Source organism: Leguminivora glycinivorella, chromosome 9 (genome assembly GCF_023078275.1).
Source record: "Leguminivora glycinivorella isolate SPB_JAAS2020 chromosome 9, LegGlyc_1.1, whole genome shotgun sequence".
NCBI lineage: Eukaryota > Metazoa > Arthropoda > Insecta > Lepidoptera > Tortricidae > Leguminivora > Leguminivora glycinivorella.
This window is the reverse complement of record NC_062979.1, coordinates 10094331-10119460: the sequence shown is the minus strand read 5'-3', so window position 1 is coordinate 10119460 and position 25130 is coordinate 10094331. Positions and strand designations below refer to the sequence as shown.

General features: G+C 36.5%; 1 protein-coding gene across 1 annotated transcript in view; it reads right to left on the bottom strand.

Annotated features, from left to right (window-relative positions):
• The window catches only part of LOC125229285 (organic cation transporter protein-like), an 86531-nt gene extending 63619 nt beyond the window's left edge, over window positions 1-22912 (bottom strand). Inside the window, exon 1 of the mRNA XM_048134079.1 lies at window positions 22570-22912. Within this exon, the coding sequence (XP_047990036.1) occupies window positions 22570-22672 (103 nt within the window). The 5' untranslated portion in view covers window positions 22673-22912. The remainder of the gene's footprint in view (window positions 1-22569) is intronic.
• Between the last annotated feature and the right edge of the window lie 2218 nt (window positions 22913-25130).

Genomic DNA, 25130 nt, shown 5'->3' with positions numbered 1-25130 from the left:
GGAAAAAACACGTGTTTCCGAGCTAGTGAGGGGAAAAAATATTTATCTATGAGTTACAGATAAAAATAAAAATACTTAGATGAGCCGGCGGTGTCAGGCGACTTGATAGGATTCGCAATAAATATGTACGTGGCACATTCAAAGTAGCGCCTGTTACCGAATCACTCAAAGAGTAGAATGAGGTAATAATGCTAGTATACGGATTACGGTCACGTTATGCGAAGAGACGAAAAAAAACTACAGTAATGGATATCCCAGGCAAACCCATACCCCGTAGACCCGTAGGGTGACCTGGGACTTATCGGAATTATCCTAGTTTAAATACGATGATTTCCTTGACTGAAAACCCCTGGGTTAGAATTAGAACCTGCGCGCTGCGACCTTCCAATTAAAATTCACACTCTTTTTTAATTATTTTTTCAAACATTATTGCACTAAACAAAAGACATTTTCTACCAATCAACCTTGGGTCAAACAGAGACATTTATATACATATTGTGTTAGCGCAGGAGAAATTAACAGCACTTCAAGAAATTTTAGAGGTAGGTGGGTATTCCTTCATTGTACAGTCGAGTTCATAAATATATGTACATTTCTTCACCTTACCTCGTTGCAATAAGATGAAAAAATGTACACATATTTAAGAACTCGACTGTACCTATAAGCACGTACTCAGTACTCAGTTAAATATATAGACGATCTAATTTAAGGGCTAATTTTCCACACGATCCACTGTTGGGTAATAGGTACGTAATTTTCTAGTAGATTTATATCAAATGGATACAACAGTGTTCCTCACAGCATTGCACAATTACGCGTTTAGCATTAGATACCACGCGCATGTGACATTGGATTGACGTAGATTTAAATGCCCCAGTGGCTCATATCACATTATTGACCGCGTTGAAATATAATTTTATAAATATTATACGACAGTATATTTTAAATTACGTAGGACCTATTATATTTAGCTTTGCACAAGCAACTTATTATTGAGATTTTGGAAAACAATCTTGCGTAATAGAACATCAGACACAATTTAATCCATTCACGAGCCTATGTAAACAATTGACCTCCATGTATCTCAATCACGTAGAATTTTCGTTTCTCTAGAATCGTCTTGTGTAATAAATACTTTGGGATAACTCATCCCATGTTAATTTACTTCTATTCGTAACTGGTTATGTACTGTTTGTGTGTGCGTTTTTCATTAAAAGTTTTTTAAATGATGTAAGTACCTAAGTACTTATATTGGGTGTGTAAACGGGTACGATGGCATTTTGTATCAAATTACGTATTAACATACATTTCAGCAATCAAATTCGCAAAAATTATTCCGGAACTTACTCGTACTTGATTAAAATCCTATTTAATAGTACTACTATAAAAGTTATTGTTTCAAATGCTAACTTTTTATCTCGAGCTAGCGAAATATTTTACGATACTATTTATTACGCCCAGAGACAAAACAATGAAAAATAAAAACTCGAGGACTAATAATTATGATCTATAATTAATTATGTTAATAAAGTAAATATACGTTGAAATGGTTCACCTATCAATCATATCACACACATGGATGGTGCCGAACCGTGGATGCTTGTGTGTGTAATTGATTGCCTATTACTTGTATTAACCACGAGTGAAACATTTATCAAGGATGATGGATTTACTGGGTCTGGACATAGGTAAGTAGATTCACTTATTTTTTTAAGTTTCTTCGTCTTGAAAAATTTTGATATTATTTAAAACGACGACAGATGAACAATATTTAACTTAATCTTATTATTCTTGCCGTATTTATTATTATATAAGTAATATCATGCAACAAGGGCACATAATTTGGAAGATAAACGTAGGTGGACCGGAAGTCGGTGTTTTGTAACAAATATGACATACCTACATAGAACATAGATGTATGATGGCACCTGACACGAGTTGTCTGCTTAATCACTTATCTTTTAATTAACAAAAAAAAAATAACCTAACCAGTATTACAGCCATATGTAAAAAAACGGTCAAGTGGGAGCAGGACTCGCTTGCCGAGGGTTCCGTACAAACTTTCAGTAGTTGAATCATCAAAATGTTATTCATAGAACTCTACAGACTTCACTAAATCCCTCAAGACTCAATTTCCCACATAACAAGTAATATTTAATATACAATTTTATTGTTAGACAACACGTCCAAATAAAATCAAAACTATTCGATTTCAATAGTTTACGACTTACGACATGTTGCAAGGACGCTCCTGAACCGACCTCATTATATCAGGAAAAACGCGATGTAGGAAATGAGCGTTCAACGTATAGCGATATCTATCGGCAAATTGAGTAAACTAATGCGCGCGAGCTACTATGGAAGACGATTTTTATGGGATAATTGTTTATTGTGTAAACCGATTTTAACCATTTTGCCTCTATTTAAAAGCAGGTAATTTCATTGTTATTTTGTTAAAAAACACAGGTACTAAATAGGGTGTGCAAACCGGTTAACCGGTTAACCGAAAAACCGGTTAACCGAGACTTTTTGGCCTCTGTTAAAAACCGGTTTTTATAGTCTCTAACCGGTTAATAACCGAAACCGTATTTATTTCTCAAAATTTGGAAAATTAGGCATTAAAAGGTTCAAAAATACGTATTTATTTAATGTTTTGTAATAATAAAGATTTATTCATTACTTTTCATTGACAACATTATTATCTGTAATGATTTTATTTTAAAAATTAGTCCCGTGTCTACTCAATTATACATTTTATACAATACAGTAGAGTCCGGTTAGTATATTACGACTCCGCATAGACCTAACGTCCAACCTCTTACAACGAGTACAACGACATAAGCACAGGTATTTATTTGGTTTTCGTATGTGATAGTATGAAAGTACATCCGTTTATTACGACTCCGATTTTAACGACCAGCCGCTTTTTACGACACATTTTACACAGAATCCGTCCGTCAAGTCCGGTTGCAACGACGAGCGACAACGTTTTTAGTTTTACTAGTAAATTGAGGAAACAAAGCTACTTCCACCCGAGCACGGCCCCCTGTCTTGCCTACAACAAGTAGCAAGATTTTGAAGTATTGCTTTTAAAATTTTAACAATTTGTTCGCCTCGGGTCTAATCTTATAAGCTAAATAGAACCCAATTTGCATTTTTCGATTGCGTATAAACTAGCTTTACTTACAAATGATGAGCAAGCACGCATACTAAAAAGGACTTTTTTAACTAAACAATTAAGTCACAATAAAATAAGGGATTAAATACTATGATAATAATACCCTGTAAATAAACCTATTGATTGAAATGTTTTAGTAATACAGATGTAGATATTACTTTTAATTAAAAGAAATGAAATTCGTTTTGTACGACATCCGGTTAGTACGACACGACGTAATATCAGCGGTCCCTTGAGCGTCGTTGTAACCGGAGTCTACCGTATATTTCAAACTATATTTTTTAAAAGAAAGGCAAAATGGAGATCTTGGTTTTCTTACATCAATTGCTTGTATTACTAGGGGCTCTGGGAGCTGTAGACATGCCTAGAAAACGCAAAACTGACGAATCACATTCAAACCACACAAGCCTATTTTAGCAATATCCGCATTTACCAAATTTCCAAAAACTGGAATTAACTGGATAAAAATGATCTTCATCGTGCAAGTAATACCTGCTACGATATCATCAACATCAGAATTCTTAAAGGTAATTGTAATTATTGCGTAGTACGGCCATTTACTAAAAATCCTCAAAACCGGTTAATAACCGGTTAACCGGTTTTGAAGGAAAAGTCTCGGTTATTAACCGGTTTTTTAAGTTAACCGGTTTTTGCATACCCTAGTACTAAAACACCCGCAAGGGTGTTGAAATTGAAAATATAAATATGAAAGGTTTTTTATAAATTAAAAAAAAAAGTTTTCAAGATACGTGTACGATTTTATTTTTCCTGTAATATATCATTATAATAGCCATGTTTGGTGAAAATTTCATAAATTTATGTTGGTAAACTTCGGAGATAAGGGGGAAGGGGGGGGCGGTATTTTTTTAACATTTTCCTTCAAAAAACATTTTTTTTCCACAACCAAAAAATTATAAAAATTTTGATATGCATGTACAATTTGAGCTCTTTCTAACGATACCCACTTGACCTAGTTACTTGAAATTTACAGTTTGCCCTCCTTTCATTTTGGCCATTTTCTGTAAGTAATATTAATAAATTTAAAAAAAATAATAGGTTCAATTTGTAGAGGTTAACGATGTTCATAAGTATTCTAAATTTCAAAGCGATAGCATAAGTAGTTCTCGAGATATTTAATAATGACAGACAGAGAGACAGACAGACGGACAGAGCGGCGCCATAAAGGTTCCTTTTGTACCTTTTTGGTACGGAACCCTATAAAATGCGTTCTGCTGAATAAAGTGGCCATTCATATCCGTCAATCACTTGAAGGTGTTTAGAGACTTTAGAGGCTTTAAACTCTCCATCATTACTAATGCTGACGGCCATATCCTAGGCAATCTAGGCATGCAGCCATGCACATTACGCATATTCTTCATATCTTATGAAAAGCCCTTGGCGCGATGATTCGATCCAGTACTCATGAGAATCAGACGTGCTCTGCGGTACAGGCCCCGTAGCCGAATGGCATTTCTGCGATGCGAAACGCCGCAGAAATGTAGTCTGGCTCTGTCAAGCCAATACGCAAGAGCGATAGAGATCGATAGCTACGAAAGAGATATTATCGTGAGCGTTTGTGCATTCGGCTACTGTTCACACAGTTACCTATGTATGACGAGTAATTTATTGAGAACATAATATATAATGGCACATCTGTGAAAATTGCCTGTAACTAAGTAGATTCAATACTAATCGTATGTCCCTTTTATGGGCTGAAATCCTAAATACGTAAAGTAGCACATATTTTTTTTTATTTAATTAACATGTATACACACAGAATAAGCGACGTTTATCCGTTTTGTATATTGCAATTGATATATTATTGCCGGTTTACATATAAATTATTGGCAATATTGGACATTGAGTTTACATCGGTAGGTATACTTGCCTCAGAATAAGTACTTAAAAGAGTGCAAAAAGGTGCGTAGATAATCAATATTCTCACGCCGTGCCTGTGTCAGCCTTAAAGTAGAACCACGCCTTATGAATAATATCTGAGATATGAATCCGTTTATCATAAAAAGGTAATATGTTATTTATTATAAATGCTGGACCATTCATCAAAAATATCCTAATACTTTTGCATAATAATTAAGGTTCCAGTGCTGGACCCAGAGCTGATAGACAAGTTTTTCCATCGAGCTACTGATGTATTTTTTACCAAACTTCATATACTTACATACGAAGATTTGGAAATAATACTAGATAGGATAACTCATATCATTCGTAGAATTTTGACTACAAATGAGTGAAACGCTACAACGCGATTAGTCGCCTTTACACAGTCGCTCTATCGCGCGTTTCCGGAGCGTACAGGATAGCGTGCGGTTAAGCCTGTGCGCGCAATCCCGCGCGATTGCATGTTTAAGGTTCACATTCTTTCGCGCGTGATTGCGCGTCGTAGTTTTTGAGAACGGAAAGAGCGTGCGTGTAAAGGCTAACCGTGCGCGATATACCGCGTTATTATTATTCATTGTTATTAATAGTATCGATTTATAAAGACCAAGTAATTTAACCACTAATTCTTTAGTCCGCGAGCGTATGTCCGCCATCTTGCGCGCGCGAATGAACGTACGTGTAAAGACAACCTCAACCACGCGATTGCGCGCCCGCACTGGCAGACGCAATCGCGCGTTCTTTCCCAAGTTTACACGCGCATTCTTTCACACGCGATTGCTGTATGACGCGCGATACAGCATCCGTGTAAAGGCGGCTATTGGTTGACGAGTTCGTATCACACGCGCGAATTTGGTCTCATAGATTGCACACTTGCTTATGTGCACAGCGGTGTTAGTGTTACTGACGTCGCATCTATCCTAACACTATTTTAGGTAGCCTTATGCCCCGTCCATACGAAGTAATATATGAGTCTATGTATTACATAGCTTTAATTCGTGTGGCATTAAATCTGTCGGTAAACATAGGTACCCTGCCGGTTGTCCACCTTTCACGACGTCATATTTCCGGGTGTTATTTTGGTGACAATTAAATGACTTGTTCCTTATCTCATCGATGCTGCCTTGAGCTTTATTTAATACGATTTAATTTCATATTGTCACGAAATTGAAAGTGAGCGAGCAAATTGTATACTTATGTCGCAGTAAGATAGATAAAGCTGTTATATAGTTATAACCCTAGGTATATAATTATATGTCGTAACATAGTTAAACGAAAGCGATTTATTGCTATCTTACTAGGAATATAACTATAATACGTTACTAGTTTAGTCAAATAGTTATATAACTGGATTCAGTTTAGTGAAATGATTGTAGACAGGAGTGCGGCGGTGCGGCGGAGGTATAGTTATAACCCTAGGGATATAATTATATGCGTTAAACAAACAAACCACAGTGAAGAATTGTTTAGGGCAAGAATTCGTTAATTATTTCCAATTCAATGTACTTATTCTCTCTAAACACACAGACGGATGGACAGAGTCGCGACATAAGGGTTCCTTTTGATTTTTTTTTTGGTATAGAACTATAAAGAACCGGGACACCCGGTTCCAGTCCCACTTAGAGACGTATTATAATTATATCCCTAGACTAAGTTTAATCCAGTGATATAATTATATAACTAAACTAGTACCGTATTATAATTATATTCCTAGTAAGATGGTTATGAATCGCTTTTGTTTAGCTATGTTACGGCATATACTTAATTATATCCCTAGGGTTATAACTATACCTCTGCCGCACCGCCACACTCCTGCCTACAATCATTTCACTAGACTGAATCCAGTCATATAACTATTTGACTAAACTAGTAACGTATTATAGTTATATTCCTAGTAAGATAGCAATTAATCGCTTTCGTTTAACTATGTTACGACGTATAATTATATTCCTAGGGTAATAACTATATAACGGTTTTATCTATCTTACTGCGACACTTACTTATGAATAACGAAACCACTGACTCTGTTTGTGTTATCGTTATCCTATTGTAAAAAAATGTGCGAAATTGGTTCTTCAATTATTAATATTATTATACGTATTTGTCTATTATTTAATACATAACTTCTACAACAATATTTATGGATCTCAATATCATCTTTGTCATCATAATCTTCACCTCAGTTTAACCAACGCAATAGGCAAGTCAATTAAATAAACAAGTTTAATATGCACATCTGCATGCATAATGCCGCGACATTTTTTATGAAAGAGTGCATATATAATGATCTCATTTCTCAAAGTTCATTATATTTAATAGGCCAGATCTTATTTTAAACACACTTGCATAATGATTTTAATCAGCAATAACCTATCATAAAACTAAATTTGCTTAACGTGATGCTTCAGTATCTAACGACATTGTTTTAGTAAATACTTGTAGGTACTTACTTAGATATAACGAGTTTACCTTATCGATGGCTGTTGTGATGTGACTCAACCCCGTTCAGTTAATTTGTTATGTTTGGCCTTACTTCTCAAACGTTACCAGATTGATCTATGATACGAGATCGAGTCATAAGATTTAATTATACGAGGTTAAGTCACACATACATACATACATACATATAATCACGCCTGTATCCCATAAAGGGGTAGGCAGAGCACATGAACTACTAAGTTTCAGTGCCACTCTTGGCAAAAAGGGGTTGAAAGTAATCCAAATTGTGACATTGCAGTGACAGGTTGCCAGCCTCTCGCCTACGTCACAATTTAACCCATATCCCACAGTCGACTTCTACGACACCCACGGGAAGAAAGGGGGTGGTGAAATTCTTAACCCGTCACCACACGAGGAGTCACACAACCCTCGTTATTTCAAATAGTTTTAAGATGCTACGGGAGCGAAAATGATAAAATGGAAAGGGACTCCTTTCCTTTCAATTTGGTGATTTCAGTTAAAAAAAATGTCAATTAAGAACAACTCAGTTAAAAGATATTGCGAAAAAATCTTTAAAATCGTGGTTCCGCTCTCGACTGTTTCCTCCTTCAAAACTTATTTAAACGGAACAAAATTTGAGAATCTGAATAACAATGAAATAATCTGTGTCGGACTTAGGGTTTGCAATCCGGATATTCGAATATCCGCCAATATTTTTATCCGAAAATATTCGAATTATCCAACTGAAAATATCCGGAATACGAGGGTCATGCCAAAAGAAGTTAGATACTCCATGGTCATTTGATTGATGCTGGCCAGTTATACACCAATGTAAAGGTAGGTTATCTGCTTATAAATTTAAAAATGGAACACTTAGAAATTCTTAGGATTCCTTTTTTAATTATTTTTTTTCTAAATAATTTTGGCGGGAATTTTCCGCAACAATGGAGCTTGCTCGACGTGATTTTCGTGTTATGATATATTATGACTTTAAAAAAGGTTTAACACCTCAAGAGTGTTTTGAACTTTTAGTCTCGACTTTTGGAGAGTCTGCGTGTTCACGTGCAAATGTTTTCAATTGGTTTGCTGAATTTAAAAGAGGACGGGAGAGCTTTGAAGATGAGGCGAAGACCGGACGGCAGCCAACCGCAGTCACTGAAGAAAATGTAAAGACTGGAAAAAAATGTTCGTGCGAACCGACGAATTACATATGTAGAGCTCGAGCGTGAACTGGGCATTGGATCAGCAGCATTGCAAACTATAATTCATAGTAAACTGTCTCTTCATAAGCGTTGTTCAAGATGGGTGCCGCACAAGCTCACCGATTTACAGAAAGACCGTCGCGTGGATTGGTGCAAATTTATGATAGATAAATTCGACGCAGGCGAGAACAAAAACGTATATGATATACTTACAGGTGACGAAACATGGCTATATAACTACGATCCCGAAACAAAGCGACAGTCCACAGTATGGTGTTCTGAAGATGAGCCGACGCCAACAAAATGTCGCCGAACCCGAAGCACACAAAAACAAATGGTTGCCTCATTTTTCTGCAAGACGAGACATATTGCAACAATAGTGCTAGAAGATCAAAAGACAGTTAATTCAGAATGGTATGTGACAGTTTGTGCCCCAAGAGTACTGTCAGCTTGGTGTGACAAGCGGCCGAAGTCAGGAACCCGGCACCTGCTCTGGCACCACGACAACGCTGCCCCGCACACTTCCGCTAAAACACTTGACTATTTCAGCTCAAAAAATGTGACTATTCTGCCCCACCCCCCATATTCCCCTGACCTAGCCCCCTGTGATTTTTATCTTTTTCCTAAAATTAAAGAAAAATTAAAAGGAAGGCGATTTGAGAACAAAGAAGATGCGTTGGCTGCGTATAATTACGAAATTTCTGAGGTTTCTAAAGAAGAGTGGTCATCGGTATTTTCTAAGTGGTTTAGACGGATGAAAACGTGTATACGTGTTCACGGTGAATACTTCGAAAAAATAGATAGCTGTAATAAAGAATAAAGTATGTAAATTTGGAGTATCTAATTTCTTTTGGCATGACCCTCGTAACGGATAATTTCTATAAACATTATTTTTAACCGTCGCCTCAAATCTCTCAAGAAGGACGGTTCTCAAGTCGTCTGTAGGTTTTTTTTTTTATGTTTGTTCCTCGATATCTCCGTCGTTACTGGACTGATTTAGAAAATGTTTTTTTTGATTGAATGTATATGCATACAGATTGGTCCCATTTTTCTCAGAACCCAGTTCTGATGATGGGATCCTGGAGAAATCGAGGGAACTCCTCGAATCTGAAAGGCATAAATATGGTGATTTTTGTGTTTTTAAAGGAACAGCATGCATTTAGGTATGGAACAGTGACATTTGGTGCAGTGGAACTGCTGATGATGGCCAGAACGGAACTCTTCAAATCTGAACGGCACGCTTATAGTGACTTTGGTATTTTTATAAGAACAGCATGCACTTACGTCCAGAACAGTGACATTTGGTGCAGTGGAACTGCTGATGATGGTCAGAACCGAACTCCTCAAATCTGAACGGCACGCTTATAGTGACTTTGATATTTTTATGAGAACAGCATGCACTTTCGTCCAGAACAGTGACATTTGGTGCAGTTAAACTGCTGATGATGGTTAGAACCGAACTCCTCAAATCTGAACGGCACGCTTATAGTGACTTTGGTATTTTTATAATAACAGCATGCACTTACGTCCAGAACAGTGATATTTGGTGCAGTAGAACTGCTGATGATGGTCAGAACCAAACTCCTCAAATCTGAACGGCACACTTATAGTGACTTTGGTATTCTTATAAGAACAGCATGCACTTACGTCCAGAACAGTGATATTTGGTGCAGTGGAACTGCTGATGATGGTCAGAACCGAACTCCTCAAATCTGAACGGCACACTCATAGTGACTTTGGTATTTTTGTAAGAAAAGCATGCATTTAAGTTCAGAACAGTGACATTTATTTAGTTATGTTTGTAGTTAGTATACAGGGTGTGTATTCCATACGGGCGAATATCTTAATGACGATTAGTATCGGATCTAAGGAGCACAACTACATGTTTTTTTTTTTAATAGATGAGATTTTTTTTTTCATACATAATAATTCAGCACGCAATGTATTATGTCCACATCAATTAGCGTACCTACCTAAACGTCATTACGACATGACGTTTATGTCATGTCAAATTAATTGGATGGTGTACATTGCTGCTTGGCCAGATTTCAAAAATTAATTACTCTTAATTAATAACATTTTTTAACAAAATGATTATCCTATACGATTCGTACCATCGGATACTATAACTGGGTACATTATTCGCCCGTATGGAATCCACACTCTGTATTGCAGTGTAGTGTAATATTGAGTTTTCAAGACAAAGTTTGTCAAGCTTCGATTTCTTATAATCGGATTCATGAGGAATTGAGGAAACCCCTCAAACCTTAACGTTATACGTATTTTCATTTGTGTTGCCATCTAATAATTAAAGCATTAAAAGCAGTTTCAAAAAATACCTACACATTTCTACATAATCCAACATTCGCAAGTATCTTTCACCAGAACCCGAAAGGCGACGGTTTTTTTTCTTAAAAATTATTTATTTATAAGTAATATATTTAATAGATAGACGTTACTGAAACCAATTTCGATCAATTCTTAATACGGATAATGTTATTGCTAACAATTTAACACCTATTTATCTTCAAAATCAAACTAATATTATTTCATTCTAGCCATTCTAGGCAAACGTTTAGGTTTATTTTATTTACAAAACAAAGAAAGCATTCGTGGACAAGAAGTAAGCAGAATGCCTCACCCCACGCACTCAGTTCTTATCAGTCGTGAGTAAGGTTTGAAATCCGAATATTCGATTAATCAGATGATTTAGTGCAGCTAAGGTCTAAAATGATCCACACCTGCACCTATTGTGTTAATAAATTAAATAAATAAAGACTAACCTCAATCAAAGGTTAAGGTTAGGTTTTCCGTTTCATTCGAAAGTGTATAGCCGAACCGTGAATGACAGTATGGACAGTATACGGTGACCTATGACCCTGTCTGTATCTTCAATACCGTGAGACAAAAGTGCAAGGTCTTTATAACTAGGCATATATTTGATTTACGAGTAGCTTATTTGTAACAGACATTTCTAAAATTTACTGCTTATGTTGTTGAAAATTAAAATAATAAGTAGGTAAGTAATTAACATGATGACTACCGATGACCCGTGTGGTGATGGGTTAAGAATTTCACCACCCCCTTTCCTTCCGTGAGATATGGGTTCAATTATACTGTGGGGGATAGGCTGGCAACCTGTCACTGCAATATAACAATTTTGTTTTCTTACAACCCCTTAATTGCTAGCAGAGTGGCACTGAGGTCTAAAACATGAGCAGTTTCATGTGCTTGTGCAGTATGGTACATATGTGTTAAGACTTCAAATGACGAGTTAAATCGCACTCCATAATTTATAAGTATGTACTATGAATTATAATATACATTTCTTTACAGGATAATGTATAAATTACATAAGCGGTTATGGCTGCGGTTGATTCTTCACGCAAATTCCTTTGCATATAGGTAAGTAAATACTAAATAGTAGACGAAAGGGAACGGCCGCTTCTCCATACAATCGTAATTCTCATGACCCTGGATCAGTTTGGAAAATATTTTTATACAATTAAGATGTATTTTAACCATAGCTATGAACGCAGGGGGTTCGACATTTTTTTTAAGTGGAACAGTAAACTGTTTTCATACAATTTTTAAAATGGTTGTAACTATTAAAATGATAAAAATTTGATAAAATCAAAGGGCCAAAGCTGTGATTATGGTATTAATGGCAAAATATGTTAAATAATGTTAATATCTAGGTAGGACGTTTGTATGATATTGATAAGGCAATTTGGCGCGGCATGTCCTCTTTCGTCTTAGTGTAAGTCTAGGAATATCCCCACCAAGTATTGACTTATTAAACTAAATACACGGCTATCAAGAAAAATCGGCCTTCATCAGTTTAACCCACGTTTAACCATGGTTTTTAGTCTGGGAAAGGCACTGAAGTCTCACTTGAATGCATTATTATGTGGGCGTGTGAAGCGACGGTAACAAATGCTTCGGAAGCCTTGATGGTTCACTTGAAGATTATTATTACGCTGCACAAATTCCTTCAATGATATATATTAACTTGTAGTACGCCGTAGTACATACAGCCCCTAGCCATGATATTTAGAGTAAATATTAAAATTTTTGAACGAAAATTCAAAAAACGTTGCGTCACATTTCCGAACGGCGCGTCTCCGTCACGCCGTTCGGCGCTACCAACTTCATTGTCGTTTTCATGCAGCCGACGGCCATTACGCGTCATCTAATTTTAAAGTGTTTTCTGCGTATAAAAGTGGAAAAAATGCGAATTATAATGTATCGAAGTAAATTAGACAGTGTGGAAAGTAATCTGTTTGATAAATTAGGCGAGAAAATAAGAAGAGTAGGAGAGGAAGATAGAAGAAAGCCGATCAACGCGGGCGTCCCTCGCCGCCATGATCGCGGGCATTGCGGACATTGTTTGCGTTATCTTACAAGATCCAAACCGCGCCCTAGGTTTGCCTTATATTCGAGATCACCATCTCTGCCTGCGGCGTCGAGAAGTAGTAACAGGTCTCCATTGGTTGTCATTGAGATTCTGAGGACCTCCATAATGAAGCACAAATGGTAAGAAAAGAATTTACAATTTCAAACTTCTAATATATTTTTGTGAGGTGACAGTGGTGTGTGCTTTGTTAAACGCATTCTGACCGCTAGTGAGATGTTGGTGTTGTATGTTTTTGAAGGTCATGCACATGAATTTTACACCTTGCACTGCCAATACTGCCATGGAACAACAATTATGCTGTGCAAAATTGGAATACTAGACTAGGTATCTCCGTTTGCTTACTGCATTTGGCGCTGTGTTTGAAGTTTGTGCTGAGCAGGATTGGAATACTATACTAGGTATCTCTGTCTGCTAACTGTATTTGGCACTGTATGAAGTTTGTGCTGAGCAAGATTGGAATACTATACTAGGTATCTCTGCTTGCTAACTGCATCTGGCACTATGTGTGAAGGTTGTGCTGAGCAAAATTGGAATACTAGACTAGGTATCTCCGCTTGCTAACTGCATTTGGCAATCTTGGCGTACTATACTAGGTGCGTTCGCTGCCAGCAGTCTTAGGCATTGTGGTGTTGTCATACTAGACACATTCCTTGCCGACAGCACTGAGTTTTTTACTCAAACCTACTGCTACTTGCTGTGGATGTCCAAACTTCTTGTTGGATTATGTTGGATATATCTACTGGGTTTTGTGGCGTGCTCGGCTAGGCACAGCTCTTTATCCTAGAGTTAATCAAAAGTGGTATGCCAACCTAGGCTGTCTCATTGCTTTGTAAGTGCACTAAAATGCTATTCCTATTTTTCAGCAATTGAAGATCTAAGCGATGAAGTCTTAACCTCTCGGTGAGGCACTTGAGCAGGTTGTTTTTTGGCAAAAACCTTTTGTCCAGCTTACAAAGAGATAAATAAAGAAAAGAAAGGACAAGTCAACTAAGAAACATCCTGCTCCAGAAGTTACAAAGTATAAAGCCATAGAACAGAAATAATCTGAAGTCTCAAGCGCATTATTTGCCACTGGCTTGGCCCTCATAACATTTGCTGAATGAATTGGTCATTTTTTGTGAGACGCAGGGAGTTACAACTTAAAAGGATGTTTATAACGTCGGGTCTTTACAATAAAATTGTATGTGGGACCTTAAAATATTGTGATGTTGACTAGTGTTTTTAGAGAAAACATAGCTAAAAAGTTTTTAAATGCCATTGAATAATCTAGGGAAGATCTGAAGAGACCTAAGAAGATATAACCTAGTAGAAGATACAAATTCAAGGGCCCAACCAATAACACAGAGACATACCCAGAGCCCAAGGTCAGAAGCTGTACCACAGGAAACCATAACAACACCACCTCTTCTGCCAAGCCACATCATCAGCGGAGGTGTCGCACTCAGCAATATTACTATTACAATAGCTGTTAAATGATCAGGTTGGTATAAGTTACTGCGATCAAATTAAATATTTTTTGGCGCACTGGCAGAATATGACCAATGACCCAAGGGTCTGGTCTTGGCCATCTGGGAACAAAATCTCATTTTTATTTATGACATTACAATCAGTTATTCCTAAATTGATATCTTTCTCTGATTTTGACAGTGTGGTGTTTACTAAACACTTATGTCTGAACTGTTAATAAAAGGTATTGTAAAACATTTACCTTGTGAGTTGTAATTCTTTTGGAAAGTAATATGTGTCTAAAATATTGTTGTGGCAGAATCATACGGAGATTAGTGATTTATTTTGACTTTTTAAAGAATCTAAAAAATTAATTGAATTTATTAATTTACATGTCAGGACTCAGGAGGAAACTAATGGCACAAAAATTGCTTCATGAGCACTTTAGATTTTCAAGATGCCCTATTTTTTGACATATATATATATATATATACGTATACACCATAAATATAGGAAATACCTGTTTCTTGTCCAATACTGAAATATTTCAGTTTCAAGTTTTACCCTTAGAATTAAATGTTTCCTTATATGTACAGTGACTACTCAGACCTGTCATGAAACATATAAGATCTAAAAGGTTGCATAATGAGCAACTATCTAGGAAGTTCTCACGACGAATGTTTAAATAGTACACTAAGTTACATTTGATATCATTTCCTATCTGGGGCTTAAAGGAAGAAAAAACTGCTTAAAACAAAGATATGCTGTCTAATATCTAGGTTTCATATTAGACTCTAAGAAATTGCATATTTCTTTACCAGATAAGAATAAATCTAAAGTTAAATAAGAAATAAATTTATTTATAAACTTGTCAAATTGTTATATTAGGGATGTTGCCCGTTTAACTGGCTTGCTTGTCTCTATTTGTCCTGCCACTGAATATGGCTACATGTATACAAAATAACTAGAGACAAAAATATACATATTTAAGAAAAAATAATGACAATTATGATTTCATTATGTTTATATGCTTAGTGTAAAAAATGAATTAGAATGGTGGCAAGAACTATAAATGAGGCTAAATGAAAAATTTAGTGTAATAAATCTTATAGAGAAATTTATAGTGATAGTTCATTGACAGGTTGGGGCGGCTCCTGTGGTAGGGAGACAGCTGCCGGGTTATGGAATGATGTTGAGAGAGAACATCACATAAATTATCTAGAGCTTATAGCGCATTTCTTATCTTTAAAGACATTTTGTTCTGATCTGATCCTATCTGACTGTGAGATTCTTTTAAGAATAGATAATTCAACAGTTATCTCATATATATTCATCGCCCGGGGGGACATGTTACCTGCACCTTAATTCAATTGCTAGACAAAATTTGGCAGTGGAGTGAATGTGAAGATAGACATATTACGAATACCACAATATTTGCCTCATATGTTAAATCCAAACGTAATGTGATAGCCGATAGGGAATCTAAAAAGGCTCATTCGGAATTTGAATGTGAATTAAATGATGAATGTTTAGAGGGTGTCCTGCAGTGTTTTAGAAATCTGGATATAGACTTATCTGCTAGTCGCGCAAATGCTAAATGCATTCACTTTTTTCATGGACACCCTATTTTTTCTACGATATTTCCCCCATTCACACTAATACCTAAAGTAAATGATTTTTCTAAAACATATATGTATATCTATGTATTCTACAAAAATCAAGAGGTATTGTTATTGTACCAAGTGGCAAGCTCAATTTTATAAAACTTGTCAAGTCAAATGCAAAGAATTGGGCCCCAGCTCTCATTTATATATATGTTATTCCAGCAACCAGCAGTTTCAGCGACGTGTTATCCTGGTTGCCGCGGGGCTCTCCGGGCAGCGCTGGCGCTGAAGGGGGCGGCGGCGGTGACATGCTGCAGTCCCTCGCGCCCAACACCGTCAAGCAGTATCACACGTACTTGACACGCTGGTATTAATATACCAGCATATTAAATATTATGTAATATGTTTTGTGGAAAATAATATTAATTGTTTTAAGACATCTATTCCACAAATACTAGGTTTTAACAAATTGTGTAACGAGGTAGCTAGCTAGCTGGGTATGAAAGTGTCAATTGTTGCACATCTGCTTTGGTGCTTTTATTGAGAGAAAAGATCTCATCAGATGATAACGTGATACGCTTTATGAAGGTGCGTTTTTTTCGTATATACCCACCATAACCTAAATATCGAGACGTAATTGGTTTTAAACAATTTGTCAACGTTGTCAACAAGTGTGTGAAATATCCGAGTAAAAAATTAGTCACCCTATTAGCAATTGTCACAGCACACGGAGTGCAAAATCTGTATTGATAAAGTTATATAATACTATTTACCATTATCCTGAAAAGATCCTTCAAAAAATTTCAGACTTTATTAAAACTTCTAAAGTAGGTAGCTGTACGGATCAACGAGTGCATAACAACATAGTTATATGTGGTGGGTGTGAACGACTATTTATTGCCTATGAGAAACCACTTAGATTAGTAGGTGGATTAAGTAAATAAGATAGTGGTATTGACACCTCCATTTTCACCTCCCATTTGACCCACCATGCGTCGGTGTTAGCCGCAAATCGATTAGGAGTCAATATTGATGTAACCAGAAAAACATCAGGCCTGATACTTCTAAGTTATCGATAAATTTTATAATAGGCCCTTAGTGTCTACAATTGATTTTGATAGAGCATCGATGATCGATGTCTAGTTAGTTAGGAAACAAGTGTTTCCGTCAATTAACAATGAATATAAAATTGTAAGCAGTAATATATTACGAAGACTTGTTTATATGTACCTATAGTTGTTGAGTTGTTAATTCTTAAAAACAAAGATAGTATGTATCATTGCTGATTGCGATAGTTATAAAACATAAGTATTATAAGATGGTACTAGATGAATATTAATAAGGAAGGATTTCCTTTTGGTTTAAATACATTTATTAATGTTTGGTAAATGATGATATCACTAGAAATTTGAAATTTAAGTGATTAAGGATTATCACGTGTTAAAAATTCACATAATCTTGACATAAAACATAATTTTGCTAGGCTAACATTGTATACCTAATACAAAGCCAGAAATAAACTTTGTATATCTCTAAACATCTACAAGTTAATATATATCATTGAAGGAATTTGTGCAGCGTAATAATAATTGGAAATTAAACGAACTTACCTGTAAGTGAAGTTCTATTTCAATTATATTAGCTGCACAAATTCCGAAATGATAACCCTCCGCCCAGGACCCGCGTTGTCCTAGACAACCAGGGATCCCGGAGCTATCCCTGACAAAGTTTAGGATAAGGCTGGCTTTGCTGAGTTGTTAGCCAAATTATTTTATATCAGTTGGCATATTCACTGCCAGCGCGAGTTACGCGTTACAAGATAAGCATATACTTATGTAGCTATTATGTAGCATATTTTTTCCCGCTCTGTAATCTTGCGATTGAGGATCGCCTAGCGGGTCGCTGGCAGTGAAGTTATATGTCCTGGTATATCACTCTAAACTAAATGAAGTTGGTAGCGCCGAACGGCGTGACGGAGACGCGCCGTTCGGAAATGTGACGCAACGTTTTTTGAATTTTCGTTCAAAAATTTTAATATTTACTCTAAATATCATGGCTAGGGGCTGTATGTACTACGGCGTACTACAAGTTAATATATATCATTTCGGAATTTGTGCAGCTAATATAATTGAAATAGAACTTCACTTACAGGTAAGTTCGTTTAATTTCCAAGTATATTAGAATTGCCTGAGCCTTTTAGTCGCCATCAGATATATAAAAAAAAGATATTTATTTACCAACACATCACGAAATGGAAATGTAAGAACTTATAAAAACTTAGTATGTAAAATTACAGATGTGTGTGCAGTAAAATGGATGAGACTCAGCGGGACCGCTGATTTTCAGTCCCCAACCAATAAACTTATATCGGAGTGGCCGGGGCGTCCAAAAATATCTAAACACGCCCTACCGCTCCCGTCATAACCTAATAGCATGTGCCACTGGAGTCTGTTCGGAGAGTCAAGAGTCGTGGAATGTATTGGATTCCCATCCCCATTTCAGGCAACTTTAGTCCATATACACATATTCACAAAAGAAAAGAAAGAAAGAAAAGAAAATCTATTTCATGTATCAAATTAAATTAAATTAAATCAAAACTGTGCACTGATATATCAAATAATTCGATAACTCAATAATTCTTATAATCAAAAAATAAAGATGCCATACCTACATCTATTTCATGTATCAAAAAAGTAACTCCGATGCCTATTCAGAGCCACTTTTCACTTTTCAGTAGGCACACTTTAATGTCGTTTCTCTGTTTTTTTTTACCTGAGTCTGTTTTTGGTAATTAACTTTGGCTCGTCTATGAGTATTTATGACGCGGATGCTTAATACTGGGGTGGGATTTTAGAGAGCGCAAAAGAAATGAAGGAAGGAATTTGTTCTTAGTTTTACGCCGCCCCCTATTTCTATGTAAATTGTAAATAACTTGCATTATTTAACGATTATGCCACCGCCTGTCATAAGCTGTCATAAGCTATTACGATGTGCCAATATCTGAATGTATCAACGCAGTGACTCCGATGATTTGATTCAATTGTTTCAGCCGGTACAGTCACCGGCATAAATAATTGATGATTTCTGTACCTTGTCATATTAACGTATTGTTTGAAATTTCATACGAAATTGTCAAACAATTAAAAGCGACAAGGTACAGAAATCATCACTTCTCTATTTATGCCGGTGGCTGTACTTTTTAGTAGGCACTTTTTCGCGGCATTGCGCTGTTTTACCTATAATGAAATGAAATGAAATAATATCGACGATTGCCATTCGGCTACGCCGGCAGGATCGTTATTTTAGGTAAGAATCTCTATCGCACTTTTGTATAGACGCGACAAAGCCAGACTGCGTTTTGATCGGCGTTTAGCGTTAATGTTTGTCAGTTTGGCACCCCCAATCCCCCAAACGAAACATATTCGATAACGATGATAACAAATAAGTACATATTATATCGTAAGTGTATGTGCATTTGGCTGTTCTCCGTACATTTAACGCGCCGTTCTCGCTATCGACGTAAACGTCTTCTGAACAAACTGAACTCATAGTAGCTCCACTGTTTTGGAATATATTCTTATAGCAAAATTTGTGCGAGCATCATATTTACCTATTCGTGCTCTATCACGCCAACTAGGACTAACAAGCGTGGTGAGATATGAGCAACGATTTGCAGGCAGTGTGCGTAAAGTGTAGTGGCATCACGTTAGTCTATGTATCTGTGTAAGTAGGTATCTATACTATCTATTGACGCGAAGTTAAAAAGTCGTGGTTATGTTTTCGTTGTCCACACGATGACAAACATACTAGCCATCACGCGGGCTACCTAAATTTACCTATTCATAATTATCAAGGGTGGGAAAAATACCCGTCATTTTGAAATCGTAACCATGTCTACCCATTTATGAGTAAAATTGTTCGAGACAAACGCCGCTTTATGGCATATTTACATACATAATATAATCACACCTGTATCCTATAAAGGGGTAGGCAGAGCACATGAACTACTAAGTTTCAGTGCCACTCTTGGTAAAAAGGGGTTGAAAGAAATCCAAATTGTGACATTGCAGTGACAGGTTGCCAGCCTCTCGCCTTTGTTGTCATAAAAAAAACCTTATAGCAAAAAAATGGCCGACGGGCCGAACTAAGTTATATAGTCATATTTGCAGATATAAAACATCGATACGAAGTTACGAACTCTACATTATCCCAAAGTTTCATCCTTGAGAAAATGAGGAAGGTCTTGCGGCTCTGCGCTCTTAGTCCAATACCCACGGGAAGAATGGGGGTGGTGAAATTCTTAACCCGTGGCCACACGGGGTGATGGCATATTTAAACGTTGCCATAGGTAAAATAGGGGTTTATTACAAACACCAGTCATTTAAACATTTTCACCCTGTTCCATACAAATGGAACAGGGTGAAAATGTCTAAATGACTGGTGTTTGTCCAACCCTTGATAATTATGTTTCTTGCTACAAAAATGGAGGTACTTAACACCAGATCTTTTAACAGTTATCCTTTGAGGACTTTGAGGTCATCATCATCATAAACTTAAGAGTTAATCTCTTGTCGGTGGAGTATTTTCCAGCTTTTTCTATTCTGGGGGCCGATTTTTGAGTCTCACGGCGTTCGAATTCAGAAAATTGTCACTGAAAATAATAGGCAATTCACCGTTTTCAACCGGTATTTTAGTGACAGTGAGACTCAAAAATCGGCCCCCTGTGCCAGCTCTTTGACTCTTTGATACGACACGGCCCCTACTTTTTCTTTTATTTGGTCCATGTAGCTGCGTCTGGGCTTTCCTCGACCTCTCTTATGTCCAATCCGTCCCTCCAGAATAGTAATAAAAAAGTGGTCGTGTCGCATCAAATGTCGACCGATAATTTTTCCGCGTCTATTTTCAATCGTTTTCAGAGGTAATGATATTTAATTTAAAGTGTGGTAGACGACGCAAAAACGACGGGGTGTTATAAGTTTGACGTGTATGTCTGTTTGTGTGTGTGTGTCTGTCTGTGGCATCGTAGCTCCCGAACGTATGAACCGATTTAGATTTAGTTTTTATTTGTTTGAAACCTAAGTTAGTCGGGAGTGTTCGTAGCCATGATTCTTGAAAATTGAAAATCCGCGGTCTACAATGTCGGGGTTTTTTTCAAAATTTTAATTTTGTGGTTATGGATAGGTACCTAGTAGTAGTTAATGGATACCTAGTTAAACTTGAATTTGTAAAAAAAAAAGAACACTTTTTCACTATATGTATATGTATTACCTATTATGTACTAACTAGGTACATACCTAAGCTAAAAGTTTGATAAAATTTTCGTAATATGGTAAAATATAGGGTCAATAAATTAATTTATCTAATGTTTTCCATGAGTTACGCACTAGTAAGTTGCATCCAAAAAATATTGAGGTACACTACAAACGATATTATTCATACCTAATACCTACTTATTATACACTACACAGGTATTCAGAAAAAAACATTTTGATGCTGTAGCTTTAAAACGGATGCACCACCACTAGAAAACCTGCTTTCAAATAAAAATAACAGACAGACATTGTCGTTAAACATACGAGTATAAACCCCTCTTTTTGCCTAAGGAGTTAAAAACAGAATATTTATTTAAACATACTAGTACTAGAATATTTTCATTGAAAATAAACTGGAATATTATCAAAGACATCTCATATATAAATAAGTATTTCTATTTACAATTACAAAAGTGAATACATATTTATACTCCACCTTAGCAAAGCAAGTAAGTACATCGCTTTATAAGGTACTTAATACAAGTTATAGTTCTTATTCTTAGACGCTTGTTAATCAACTGAGCACGTGCTCTATTACACCGACAAAGTACGATCGAAAGCACTTTATGTTTTGACTTTAGTTCACGTTTATTTATTCTCAAAATACTGGTTCTACTGGTTTACTTCATTTAAAGTATAATAAATTTAGTACCTAATCCGAACGCCAGACGGCTCCCTCGCGTGGGTACTATGTACATTCCGCGTTATTTATACTTTTTGAGTGCATTCTTGACATATACTCGAACCTGTAGCTAACAGTAACATGTAAATTAGGTACCTAAATCTTCTATGAACATTTAATAAGTTTTTATGGAAAATACCAGTTTTAAGAGTTAAGAGAAGTCACTGGACATTATCAAATCAAGGATTTTGAATAATTAACGTCTATGTTACTCGTACCTGCTCAATAATAATTTTAACAAATAATAGAGATTCTGTTTTAGTTATGCACGCTTTACGTCTTACGTCCAAATCTAATCCAGCGTGACGGAGTTCTTTACATACGTTGCTCTTAGAATATTTACAAACACGGTCAACGGATTTAAAGATAAGTTAAATGAGATATATGTCATACTTGTCGCGCGTTTCCGATCGGACAGCAGCGGCAGGCTGCCTGGCTTCTGCAGCAGCTCCTGCAGCTCGGGCTGGGGCGCGAACTCCTCGCTCCGCCCCTTCATCTTGCAGTCTCTCACTACCACTAGTCGTTTTCACTGATAGTCAATTATTCGAAGATGTGAGTGTACAGTATAAAGTGCAAAATTGCGATGGGGATGTGCGTAAATGTCGCGTTTCGGCGAGCGTCAGCTATCGCGTTTAGGGGGAGGCGCATGGCTCTGGACTGTGGTGTCCGCGGGGTGAACCGGCTATATAGCTGGCGCTGGAGAGACGCGAGGATGCTGACCGAGAGTCGCGCGGCGACTGACGGCCGGTCAAGGGTATGCTGCGACACCTCTAACACGGACGCAGCCTCAACGGACGTCGCCTTCGCGTTTCGCTGCAACTTTGTGTTAACATTCATAGCGGTATTGTTTACCGATCAAGGTCCATAATTATATTAATTATTGAACGGTAGATAAGGTTTAAAAAGGTTTCATAGCAAGGAAACTGTGTATTATTCCGGAAAATTATCCTTCCTTCTCGGTTTTTATACGAAGATTGTAACAATTAAATGCGATCAATGTTTTTTTTTATCTGGCTGGCAACTTGGCAAAATAAAAGTAAGTAAGTACTGTGAAGATACATAACTTGGGCGAAGTGGGCGAATGGTCAAAATTTTCCCGCCCTATGCCGAACCCGTAGCCATAGCGCACGCAGCCTTCCCCCTCCATAGCGAATATACTTTGAACTTACATTGTGACATCAAAATTAAATATATTTCACTACACCAACTGGTAATTCGTCTCTTGATATTTGAATAATACTCTAAATTTCTACAGGTTAACGATATTCTTAAGTATTCCAAATTTCAGAGCGATTAGCTTAAGTAGTTCTCGAGATATTTAGTAATGTGACAGACAGAGATACAGACGGACAGAGTCGCCCCATAAATACATACAAGACAAATACAGACAAGGTTGCATTTTATTCACAAGAGTGCAAAGTCCTGTAACATGTATCACAAATTTTAACTTGATGCTCAAAGGTGGCTGGAATAATTCACGTTTACATGGTGATTTTGAATCATAAATTTAATGGTTCAAAATTGTATGAATTTGATTTAGTTTTAGGTTTTTCATTTAATATTTTCCTCTTGTGGATGTGGTAAAAAATGTTGTGTTTCACTCGGTGGCAAAATTTGTTTAACCTCCGTGCCCTGAAACCCTCGCAACGCTCATGATTCAATTTATTGAATACTGGAATTTATTGCTTGAATTTTTGGTATCAATATAACAAGCATTTAAACAACAACTTCGTCCCCTTGTAAAACTCAAAGCTTGATTACCAAGGATGATTTATATAGGATTTACAATCTAAGAATTGTACCTCATTTTTTTAGCGCACCTATTAAATACTATCGTAACTACACTGATGATTTTTCAAAATGTGTATTGACATCATGATATCATGATATTAAAATAAAGAAGCATGTCGTTAGTTCTAATAAAAAATAAAAACGCGCAAAAATATTTGGGGAAAATATGATTTTGGCCACTTTCAGGCTGCGAAACAGCGGCATCTAGTTTTAATTCTAAATGGTCCATACATTTCACGGGTACGCTTTTTTGTATGGGATTTGTCTGTCCGGTATTATATCGTCCTTGCTATCACCTAGATGTAAAATTGGTAGAATAAGTTAGAATTGGCCTTTCCTATGACAACGAGGCTTAACCCTTCGGCAGGACATACCACTATGTCCACTATTCATTAAATTATATATACCTTGCAATGCACGGCGCTCTTCGATCGTATCTCTTAACTGCCCATTTCGACATGCAGACTTGAGCTGATATGCTAACTTGTTCTATGCGTGAGCATAGAATGGTATGGCTATGGCGAGATGTTATCCAGGTTCTGTCCACGTTGTTGTATAGCAAACATCAAATATAGAAAAATATACAATAGAAAAAATCATTATCAATGTACGAAGGACCTATACGCGAGTCAGACCAAGCTAAGTTAGCAGCGATTTTAAAAGCACAGTTTGTGCAAATATTAAGTACAATTTGTAGGTAAATTACATGTTACATTAAATAAATCTAAAATTACAACGTTTTTTAATACAGTCAATTTTTTTTCAAGACTGACTAGTATTGGAAAAGGTGTTTTGTTTTATTTATTTTAATAATAATTTAATTTTTATGCACACGCGTCGCACTATATTGGACGGACAGAAAGCAATTTCAGTACCTAAAACCAAATTGAATTTTTATTTATTCTTGAACGCATTCCTTATTTAATACCTACTTAAATATGTATAGGAATTAGGAACTAATACGCCCATAAGCCGTAATAAAAAACAGAAATGAACGGAAGATCAGCTGATGTTTTAGTTCCTACTGCGTCATGCCTGGGGCAAACCTGAAAAACTGCCATTACCGGCTTCCCTCGCCTCGTGAATACTTACCAGATCATGCAAGCTTTGTTTGTTCATGATTATGAGATTTATGAGTTATGATACCTTTATTGTTAAGGTTA